Source organism: Sander vitreus, chromosome 6, assembly GCF_031162955.1.
Source record: "Sander vitreus isolate 19-12246 chromosome 6, sanVit1, whole genome shotgun sequence".
Lineage (NCBI taxonomy): Eukaryota > Metazoa > Chordata > Actinopteri > Perciformes > Percidae > Sander > Sander vitreus.
Genome location: NC_135860.1, coordinates 12636090 through 12647470, shown reverse-complemented (window position 1 = coordinate 12647470; position 11381 = coordinate 12636090). Strand labels below are relative to the sequence as shown.

Below are 11381 nucleotides of genomic sequence, written 5' to 3'. Positions count from 1 at the left end.
ACTGAAAAGTTTCACGCAATTACAGTTTGTCATATTTGTTTTTGCCACCACATTCTCTCTCTGGTTGGCCTCCATGTGACAGCCGTGAAACGTTTTCTCCCAGACTCTCAATGATGTGCTACACCTTCAGGACGCCAAACTGCTCTATCAGTTGTCAACAGCCATATGTTGCACTGATAATGACGACAGCGGACATGTGTGCGTGTGCATCTGTGAGCGTTTAGTTTCCAGGAAGTGCTTGACCTCATTCAATGCGATGTACAGTAACAATATATAGGCAAAAGGAATTTGTTGGCCTCAACTTACCAGCCCAAGCCTTGTGTTTTCAAACCTTTAATCCTGCAGACAGGAGGAATAAAAAATAAAGTTGGAGACTTCATGTTTAGTTTCTCCTGGGTTCACAAATCACAAAACAGCCATATGCATGCCTTAGAGTTGTTCTGGAAAGGAGAGTAAGACGTAGCCTGCAGAGTTGTTTTTATCAGCGCGTCAGATGAGAGAAGTGAGTGATGGAGAGAGATAGAGGGCTGAGATGACAGCTGTTTGACGGAGGGACAGCAGCAGGAGGGAGCACATGTGATACATTAAATGTAAAAGACATCAGAAACAGAGCAAGACATCAATAAACTAAGAATGAGTGAAACTCCAGTAGAGCTTGAGGTAGGATCTTTCCAAAAAACAAAAATTTGACCATGTTGTTCTAAGTTGTGTTTATATTTCTTTTATGTCCAAATGGTTGTGAAGGCTTGCGTGTTTTTTAGTTGCTGGAGCTGAGCCATATATGTTCCTGGAAAATATTATTTAAATGATGTGGTCTGGAGAGGTCTGCAACGCTCTTAAATTGTTTTGCTAATGTTTGTGTTGCCACATACAAACTGATATTAGGTTTTTTTATCAGCATTTTCTGGTAACTTTGGAAAACGTGTAGACAAGCTGCTGTCCAGTGCCAGTGATATTAACATGGCGTATGATTCTACCAAACTGTGAAGTCAGTGGAGGTGTCTAAGTATATAGTGAAATTTAAGCTAATGCCATGGTTGCTCTGATTAAAACTTGGAACACAGTAGTCAGAACAGAAATTCCTGTTTTGGTGTTGTTGGAAATATTAAGAGGCTGCTAAGCGTTGTGTGGAAATGAAATGACATGACTCCAGCTGTGATCAGATGTAAAGAATGGATGTGTTTTGGGGAGGTGTGGAGATGGTCAGGGGTTTCTGGGATACCAGAAATCACTGGTGATTCTTGTGGAGATGTTGTGGGCCTAGTTCAGTAAAAAAAAACACATACATTTCCAAAAATATGATTGTGTCTCTGTTGACTAATTCTTGTTTCACTTGCTCACTTCCAACCCCAGCTATCAGTCCAGCCATCGTCACAGCCAGAATCGGATAGGGGGCTACGGCCTCCGCCTCTGTTTCAGCTGCCCCTCCCCACCCAAGATCCCTTCAACATCTATCAACAAACCCAGCTCCAGCCTGAGCTACAGCTATCACAGAACCAAGCCAAGCCAGTGTGGATAAATCATCGAAGGCTGTTTCTCCTCTTTTTGGGGTTTTGTGCTGCCATTCCGCTACTTATTTGCTATATGCATCATATTCTTCAAAATAGGAGCAATAACCAGAAAGACAAAGGTAGGCCTCCAGAGAAACGCAACATAATTACACCATTCATTCAGAATTTGCCATTTTGTCTGACTCTTTTGTTCACTCTTTCCTGTAGTGACTCCATGTCTCACCCCAGCCTGTCAGTGGGCCTCAGCCCGTCTGGCCATGTCTGCTGATCCCTTCACGCAGCCCTGCGATTACTTCTTGTTCACATGTGGATCCGGCAGACTTTCACCAGACAGTGGGGGGAGGCAAAGAGGTCAGGGCATCCATGGACATCCACAGAACCAGAGGGAAAAGGCAGTGTGGCCAGAGAGGAGAGGACAGAGTAAAGAGAAAGACGACAGAGGACGGAGAGAGGAAAAAATACTGGATAGAAAAACTGTGCTGCTGCAGTATCTTACAGAGCTCTTGGGTAGTTGTCTGCAAACACGCTGTCCTCTAATGTGCACCACTCTGCATTGTATTGCTTTATTCAATCATTTGTCTGTATGAGAGAGTATATTATATTAATGTATTGTCTGAATCGTGTTTTTCTTGTTCTGTTTGTCAGAATCAAATGACAGACCGGGTAGTACAGCAGTGCAGAAGGCCAAAGGATTTTACTATTCCTGTTTGGACACCAAATCCATAGAGACGGCTGGAGCAGAACCCTTCCTTACACTCGTCAAGAAAGTGAGATAATTATATGCCCTTGAAATTGACTGATAAATCCCAAAAGACAGGCTATCAAATGCAATGTTCCCTTATCGCCTCTCTTTAAAAGTTAGGGGGAATAATGTGTCAGTTATTTTTTGCATCTCAGGCAACACAAGCCACAAAGAAATGATGCACCTTACCACTAACATGGCAGGATTTTTAGCCATGCTAGCGGCATGTCTGTAGCACTATTGCCCAAGCAAAATATCCCCTTATGTCTCATGCATGCCATATATAATGATTGTATCTGATCTCTGTCTCTATGTCTCTGTGTCTGCAGCTGGGGGGTTGGGCAGTATCAGGCCAGTGGAATCAGACGGATTTCAACTCCACCCTGAGCTTGCTCATGAGAGACTACTCCACCTTTCCGTTCTTCAACCTCTATGTGGGTAAAGACCCAAATGAAATTTCCCACGGGACAATCAAAAGATACATACAGGCCAGTATCCATTAGAATAATTTGTCCTTACATGCTGGTGGGAGAACTGCCATAGCAAAGTAGGCTTATTGCTGTAACTCAAGTCTCCTCTGTCAACAGATTGATCAGCCAGATCTGTTGATCCCGATTGAATGGAACAGAAAGACGCTGAAGTCTCAAGCTAAAACTCAGGTTGATGACTTTGCCAGACCACTATTGATTCAAGAAATGTATTTTATTGAATAAATAATGTTAGTCCACATTAATCCCACTAATGCATTCCTTTATCATTCTCCTGTCTCTTTTCATCCAGACGCTACGTCCCTTCTTGGCATCATGTCAGAGATACCTGGCACTGTTGGGGGCCCTGCCCAGCAACAGCATGTTCCATGTGGGCAACTTTATGTCTCTGTCCTCTGAGCTCGCTGTGGCTGCTGCACCTCTGGACTATCGCCTGTCAAAAGGGCAGCTCTATCAGCGCATGACCATCAAAGAGCTACAGGTACAGGAGAAGGGGTGTGTATACACACATAGTGTGTCTGAATCCAATGCAACAATTGATTTTCGTTATGTAAATGTGCCAACAGAGCCAGGCCCCTGCCATTGATTGGCTGGGCTGTCTGCAGGCCGCTTTCCATCAACTGCCTCTCATCGAAGATGATCACGTCCTTCTGCATAACTTACCCTACATTGTGCAAATGTCCCGCATCATTGGCAAATGGCTGAACAAGTATGAGCTGAACACCAGGTACTATAAGTGACACAAAACATCCCACAATCAAACATAGACTTTTCTGTTTTTCTTTCGTGACCTTGTGCTGCCTCATTGAATCCACTCAGCGGCCCCATTCATACTTACATGGTCCTTAATCTGCTGCACACCTTGATACCTGCTCTAGACTCCAGGTTTTCTGAAACAGAGAAGAATTTGTCTGTGGCTCTAGGTTACACTGAAGGGGTGAGTCAACACAGACAAAGTCCTTTAAAAAAAACACCTGTGAGTTGGTTTGCTGAGTCACATCTTCATTATGGGCTTCTTCACCAGGTAGCCCCTCGCTGGAAACACTGTGTGTTAGAGACTGAGAGAGGATTTGACTCAGTTCTTACACACCTTCTCAGTGAAAGGACAGCACATAGAGACGTGAGTAGCGATTATGGGGAGTTGGGACATAATGAATTAAGCAGCAACTGAATTTTAAGGCTGATGTTTATTTAAGATCTTAATGTTCAACAGGCAGAGGAGATTATTCAAAATATCTTTTCCTCCTTCAAGTCCAAATTACATGAACTCAAGTGGACAGATCAGAAGTCTCTCCAGTTTGTCATGAAAAAGGTAACAAGTGAAGCAGGAGATGTTATTGTACTTCTTTAAACTGAATTTTGTTGGTGTTTTGAGATCAATAAAGGTATGTCTTCCTCCAGGTTCAGTCTTTAATTCCAAGACTTTGGACTACAAAACAGATCTCGAGTGAGGCTGAGCTTGACCTGCTATTTTCAAAGGTATATTAAAGACCTCTAATGGCTCTAACACATTAGGTGTAACAACAATATTTTCCTCTTTATTTGATGTCATTCCTAGTTACCCTTCTTTTCACCTAAACTTACGTAACACAACTTTGTCTAATGCAATTTGTATTGTACGTATCTATTGTGCAACTCAATGGGGGAAAAAAAACTAATAGTAATCAGTTGATTCCAGGTGACAGTCGGCAATGGCACACATAGCTTCTTCTCCAACTACGTCCAGCTACTGTCCTTGTGGCAAAAGAGACTCCGTCAACTCTTGACTGAGCGGACTGAGGAGGCTGATATGTAAGTGTCTGCCTCTATTCTTAAAGTTGAGAGTTGATATGAATGTTTTAAGCATGTAATTAATCTTTTCTCGTTTCTTTTAGTCTGTCTGTCACACCATTTATCCTGGGTGATGAGCTCCTCTTTCCCATGGGAATGTTTATCCCTCCTCTCTTCCATCCTACTTATCCTAGGTAAAGTGTACACGGATTTTACTATTAAATGGTTTTCTGTAAGATATAACACTGATTGTTGTACATTTTAGTACACACTTTGTTTTCTTTCTTAACAGGGCAATGAATTATGGTATAATAGGTTTCCTTATCGCCAAAGATATCCTCCACCAGATTCTGCCTGACAGTAAGAGAAGCTCACATTTGTCATGTTTGGGTCTCTCACACACACAAAATTACCTTAATAATAACACTCCACTTACAGATGGTTTGATGCAGTATCATATCAATATCTCTGTTGTGTTGTAGTTTACTCTCAAAGTGAGACGGTGCATGCTGTGGGGGAATGTGTGTGGGCTCACTACCTCACTGTGACAGAAAAAGCAGGCCAAGGTGGGGCGTTTTCTCTCTCAGCGGCACAGCAGCAGGAGGTGTGGGTTCAGTATTCTGCGCTGCAGATAGCATTGCAGGTGAGCAGCCATCTTCAGGTGTTTGCTTCTGTGTGTACAACAACACTCATACATCCACATTTTTTCCTCAGGCTTATCATCAGAGTCTGAAGAACCATCCGAGTGACACTTCCATCTCAGGACTATCACACACTGGTCTGTTTCTCACATCTTTTTCTCAGGTACTGTGCTTCTATTATTAGGTTACAGTTGTCACCTCCTTTCCTCTCAACTACTGATCGCATGACTTTTATTATATTCCTTTTCTAAGGTTAACTGTGACTCAGACCCATACCATGAATTCATGCCCTTGGAGCCCTCCTTCTTGATTACAGCGATTTGTGCCAAATCTGACCTGTGTCCTACAAGCCTGCAGTGCCCCAGTAAAACCCAGCAGCATTCATTACAAACATGCTGAGTACATTCTGAAGAACTGCACTCGTATTTATTTATTAATATGATTGTCTGGCAAAACTATCCACTTGGTGCTGTAGAAAATAACGCACTGTGGAGGTTTACAAACTGTTGTTACAAAGATAGTTTATTTATTATAAGACATTAATTGTGAGAGTACGCTGGCATTGTTTGTGCAGTAATGTGCTAGTTGTTAATATGTTTGGATTTCCATAGATTGCACAAGCTGTTACATATTCATGTAAAGAAAAATAAACATTAGAAAAACTGTTTTCACCTCATGCCACAGATCCACTTTATCACATGCTGCCATGGTAAAAAACGATTCGTTTTAAATGAGCTTTTGTCTCCTAGGTGATGGAGACAATCATCTCCAACAGCAACTAAGTAATTATTTTTGAAAAATAAATAAAATCACAAACTAACCATTTGAAAATCAGTGCGTGTCAAACTTTCCAACAATCAGCTGGAGAGTTTTGGGGTTTTGTTTTCTTTCTGAAATATGAACTAGGCTAACAGCAAAAATGCGGAGGAAAGCCACAGCCAAGGGCGCAAAGGGAAATGCCAATACCAATATTAAAGCAAGAGAAAATACACAGCTAAAGGTAATAAAACAAATAGAACGACCTACCAAAACTCCGACTGGGAAAGGCCTTGGAAAAGCAGGAGCCAAGCGTTTGGGCCGACTTCTAAAACGAGCCATCCAGGACCCGGAGGAGTCCCCCGTCAAGGGAAAAGTTTCTCTGCCAAGTGAGTAGCTCACCGCTACAGTCATTTTAGCTACCAGTTAGCTAACTTTAGCTAGCTAGTCAAAGCAACACGCTATTTGTATTCAAACTTGAGAGCCTTCCAAGTTGAGGTTTTTGGCAAACTTAAGCTAGTCGATTTGTTAATATATGTTAACTTGCTCCAGCCAACATGTAACGTTAGCTTGGGGGAAAAACAAAACGGGGGTGTTCTCGACCAGTCACTCCATTGGCAAATTGACTGTTACGGTGTTGTATCGAACTCTGTTTCCCCGTCGAAATTTGTGGATGTTACCTAACGTTACCTGGGATTTTAGACTGATATTTTTTTAATCAAGAAAATTAAGAAAAATACAGTGAAATATATATATATCTCAATTCAAATATGGTACTGTATTAAATAGAGAGGACATGACCTCAGTTTCCTCAATGATAGCCCTAACTAATAGTCAGGCTTTAATAAAAATGCACTATACAATTTATAAGATCATTAATTTATATTAATCCTATCAAAAAAGGTTATGTTTTGAATTGGGTCCTTAGAACAAGATACACGTTCTGTATTATTACATCATTGCTTTAATTTACTTAATTTTTTCACATCACACAGCCTTTTCCTTTCTTTATTGATCTTCCAGAGACTCCTGTTCGCCTTTTCAAGCATCAGATTCAAACTGAGGCTGAGAATGCACCCAAGACAAACACTGCAAAGTCGGCCTCACCTCATGTCCCCCAGCTCATCCTCAATGTTGTTTCCCAGTGCAAACACCGAGGTGGCATCTCCATGGCAGAGCTCAAGCAGACGCTGGCTGCTGGAGGCTACAATGTCACCAAGAACAACAGGCGGGTGAACGTGGCGACTCAAAGGCTGGTTAACAATGACAAACTCCTACGAACTACAAGGAATGTAACATTCAGACTCAACAATGAGGTAAAAGAACCTTTGCCTATATAATGTGGTAACTTGTTTTCCCATAAAGGGTTTAGTTAATAGGACATACAACACTGAATGACTAACCGTAACGCAGAAATGTTTTTCTGCAATGCTCTGTACATGTTATACATATAGTTTATCGGGCCAAAAGCAGAACATACTGGAGAGCAGCAGCACTTTTCTTCCCCATGTGATGCAGTGTTGACTTGACCTTTACATTTCAATGCACAAGTTAGAGACAGCATGTTTGTCTTATAAAAAATACAATGTATTAATACAAAAGTTACCAGTTATTTTGAATCCTTTTTTTTCTACAAAAATCAGAAACAGACAGATAAAAATCAAGTAAGGACAAGCAGTGTGAAATCCCCACGACTAAAAGGAGTCCAAAGATCCTCCAAAGAAGCAGAAAAGAGACAAGCCAGAAAGACTCCCAAACCAAAAGGCAAGACTCGTAAGCCAGCAGCCAAATCACCAAAAGGCACGACTCGTAAACCAGCAGCCAAATCACCAAAACCAAAAGGCATGACTCGTAAACCAGCAGCCAAATCACCAAAACCAAAAGGCAAGACTCGTAAACCAGCAGCCAAATCGCACAAACCAAGACAGCAGACACCCAAAGCGAGAAGAAAATCACCAAAGCCAACAGGGAAGAAAAGCAGATCTGCAACGAACTGCGTGGCACGGGTTCGAAAGGCACCAAGGAAGGCTCAGAGACGTCGACCAAAGCAAAATCGGCATCCGTATAAATCTTCATGGAAAAGCCAGCAACCAAGGCCAAGACTAAAAACACAGCAACGTCAAGTTACCAAGAGAAGAGCTTACTACTATTAGCATTTAGAGTAATTAATGGTGAGCAGTAATAAACTCAAACCTTTCTAGCAACCTGAAATTGTGTTTTTTCTTTTGATGCATCTGCAGAGTTGAAAATTAATTTTCTTATGTCTTATTTTTATTTTAAATTTAGGCTCCATTTTCTCAGGGTAATCCATGTATTTATAATCTCGGAATATTTTGAATCCGCTATGTATTTCACTCTTCTCAGTCTAAATGAAAGAAAACCACTTATCATTTAGTCAAATATTTTAATGTAACTGTACTGATTGATAATCCAAAACTCAGTAATTGGTGCAATTGATAATGGCATAAAAAACAGCCATGCTTCTACATGAAAAGGAAACACTGGGTACAGAAACCTATGTATATTCCACATGGTGGCCAAACACCATCATACAAGTATACACATACAGTGTAGAATGGGATACATGTCTGTAGTCCACGCAGCATCACTGGTGAAATGGACATCATATCCATTCCTAGTCCATTAAAAAAAGTCCATGTACTCTGTCTCTGCCAGATGAACAGCAGTAGTTTATTGACTGTTTGTCACACGACACCCCACACTTCCTCGAAAGCAGAGCACATCTTGGCACAGGTCAGTGCCGCAGAGAGGGGGTAGTTACTGATGGACACCGTCTTCTCTGTGTAGTCCACATTCACCTAATAAAAGACAAAGGGATAAGTAACACAGATATTTGATGCTTAAAGCAGTGAATCCGCTAACATCTAAAGCCATTTCTCACCGCTCCATGTGCAAATGCTCCAACCACCACTGCAGCTGGCCCCTCTGGCACCAAAGACCGAGGACAGACAGCCTCTCCAGCAGCAGAGAAGGAGGTGGATATGCGGGGGCAGCCGGGAGGCAGGTGGTCAGACACTGGGTTTTTAATCATCCTCAGAAGCTTCTGAGGACCATCAGCAGCCCTGACACTCAGCTTGTGCAGCAGCTGAACTAAAATACAAGAAGAGAAGAAAAAATAATTACGAGATCAGCTAAGGAGAGGCGTAGTTTAGGACATGAAACCATAACATTGGGGGGGTAAGACTGACTGCTTTGTACTTTGCCTACACAAAGATAAAAGTAACATATCTAGTTTATACACAGAAAGCATTTAAAGTTCTTAGTTTACCCATAAGGCCACAGAAGCGAGTGAAGGTTCTTGGGATGCGGGTCTGTGGGTTGATCTCTATTAAGGCATTTTTCTCTGTGTGGATGTAAACCTGCAGAAGGCCTGCCCTGTTCAGTGGACTGTCCATCAACATGAGCAGACACTGGTAAAAGGAAATAAGATATTTAAGTTAAAAATGATTCAACTTTATTAGAAAAAAAAAATGCTACTACTGACATAAAAGATACAATAATAAGCAGATGCACCAATATGTTTTTTTTGTAGCTCATGCTTGAGGTAATTACTATTTTCTTTTAACATGACTACTGCTACTATTATTATTAATAGTTTCATCCAGTGAAAAATAAGAAAAGTAATACAATTCAACAAATACTGGCAGTAAAATTGCATTGATACCACTACTGCTTTAAATAGCTGATATGCTTTGAAAACAGACTATTTGACATTATACTATATTGGTGCATCTCTAACAGACTAACCCACGGGCTACATGAAAATTTAAATTCACTGCAGGACTCAAAAATTACTTCCAAGACAATATTTTTAGTAGATGCAGAACAACACTGGAGGTGTTGAGGTTGAGATCTATATTTGATATTTAATAAACTTGTCAGTGCTCTCTGATGAATAAACAATCGAAAGGTGACACTGTTTCTATAAGTGCACCACTGCCTTCTTGTTAATTGATGTCTGACATACAGTATAAGCCCATACTTATTTCTATGTATATGCTGATACCAAAATATCTGTGATGAGCAGAGTCAGCACACGATTCCTGCACTTTTTGGGGTTGTACCCACATGGTCGAAATCACGAAGTCTTTTTGGACAATAGCGTCAGCTAAATACATGTTGTGGTGGAATTTCCCAAAACACCATGTTGTGGTAAGATGAGACAAAGGGAAAGCTTAGACTACTTTGGGTCATTCATAGGTCACAGGTCAGGGGACGAGAATATTCGGCCAGTCTCTAATAACCAAACCTTTTCTTGTATGAATATGTTTGTCTCTCTACAGAGTCAGGGAGTCTAGACAGCTGCATGATTAGGGAATGTTTTCTTTCAGGACTGTCTCCTTTTTTGAGGTCAGTGAAAACAGTGAAAGGGACCTGCCACAGTTTCTCATGCATCTCAGAACTAGGCTTAAGGTGACCATCTTTTGTTTTGGCGCCATCAATATCTTGGCATAACACAAACTTGACAGCTTGGTCTAGAGACACATGCATCAGGAAAAGGCACAGACTCTCAGAGTTGAGGACGACACTGCAGAATAGCACATCGTGGTTAAACTGTACAGTCTACCTTAATCTCCTCGATTGAGATCAATAAGTGCTTGTGTGTAAGACATCAAAGTCTCTCGAACATTGATGTATCCAGAAGTTAAGCTGCTACTGAGTTTTACATTACATATGTAATGTAGAATCGGCCATGATTTAATAAACCAATCATGCGCTTCATTTTACGTTACATAAATTTGACTTTAGGTCATGACAGACATAAGTAAAGAATACATTTGTACATACTATTCTAAATGAGTGCTTACCTGATGTGTGATGTCTGGTCTTATATGTCCCGGATTCCTTCCACTTTTGACGATCATATTTTTGTGTTGGTCACAGTTTAACAGCTCAAAGGTTTTTCCGACCTGGGAAATACAAAACATGTACTTACTGTATTAGTTAGCCCAGATTTTAAAGGTATGGTTACTCATGTCACTTCCACTCGTAGCAGGTAGGGGCTGCATCACAACAGCACACAAACACGACCCTGACGCTTTACCTTCACTGTTTCTAACGATGCTCCCTCCAGAATAACAACTAGTCTCCTCTCTGCCATACGGTCGTGCAGGCTGCGGAGATGTTTGGCTGGTTTTGGTTCATATTCGTCCAAATGTTCAAGACCACGCTTCTTCTCATTAGGAGCCGCCATGATGCCTTCAGCTGGACTGTCGCGGAATGTGTGCGTCACGGCAGAAGTGCGCGTGCACGAGTGGGTGCCTAATGACAAATAAGTGCCTACTTTCGCTAACTAACGTTGCCACACTGCTAAGTGATAACTTTTGGTTAATAGTTGGCGTTACTAACGACAACATAGTGGAAGAAAATAGCTAGATGGATGGAAAACTAGTTAATGTATTGTTAATTTACCGTTTTTCTTCTTCACCAGATGGGATGATGGCGGAAAAAG

At 41.3% G+C, this 11381-nt stretch overlaps 3 protein-coding genes across 3 annotated transcripts; 2 read left to right on the top strand and 1 right to left on the bottom strand.

The window, feature by feature from the left end:
* Positions 1-498: 498 nt before the first annotated feature.
* On the top strand, positions 499-5823 carry kel (Kell metallo-endopeptidase (Kell blood group)). Its single transcript, XM_078252650.1, has 18 exons — positions 499-660; positions 1354-1630; positions 1719-2018; positions 2157-2278; positions 2583-2741; positions 2841-2912; positions 3034-3222; positions 3308-3468; positions 3561-3678; positions 3766-3861; positions 3955-4053; positions 4143-4220; positions 4420-4532; positions 4616-4705; positions 4804-4871; positions 4994-5154; positions 5226-5315; positions 5405-5823. Exons 1-18 carry the CDS (start codon positions 634-636, stop codon positions 5549-5551), a joined length of 2367 nt encoding a protein of 788 aa, XP_078108776.1. The 5' UTR covers positions 499-633; the 3' UTR covers positions 5552-5823.
* A 43-nt stretch (positions 5824-5866) lies between these two features.
* LOC144519497 (uncharacterized) lies at positions 5867-8139 on the top strand. Its single transcript, XM_078252655.1, has 4 exons — positions 5867-5934; positions 6059-6297; positions 6932-7224; positions 7552-8139. Exons 2-4 carry the CDS (start codon positions 6072-6074, stop codon positions 8059-8061), a joined length of 1029 nt encoding a protein of 342 aa, XP_078108781.1. The 5' UTR covers positions 5867-5934; positions 6059-6071; the 3' UTR covers positions 8062-8139.
* A 159-nt stretch (positions 8140-8298) lies between these two features.
* On the bottom strand, positions 8299-11315 carry emg1 (EMG1 N1-specific pseudouridine methyltransferase). Its single transcript, XM_078252656.1, has 5 exons — positions 10974-11315; positions 10738-10839; positions 9198-9339; positions 8811-9019; positions 8299-8727 (listed from the first exon to the last, which is right to left on the bottom strand). Exons 1-5 carry the CDS (start codon positions 11121-11123, stop codon positions 8614-8616), a joined length of 717 nt encoding a protein of 238 aa, XP_078108782.1. The 5' UTR covers positions 11124-11315; the 3' UTR covers positions 8299-8613.
* Positions 11316-11381: the final 66 nt, after the last annotated feature.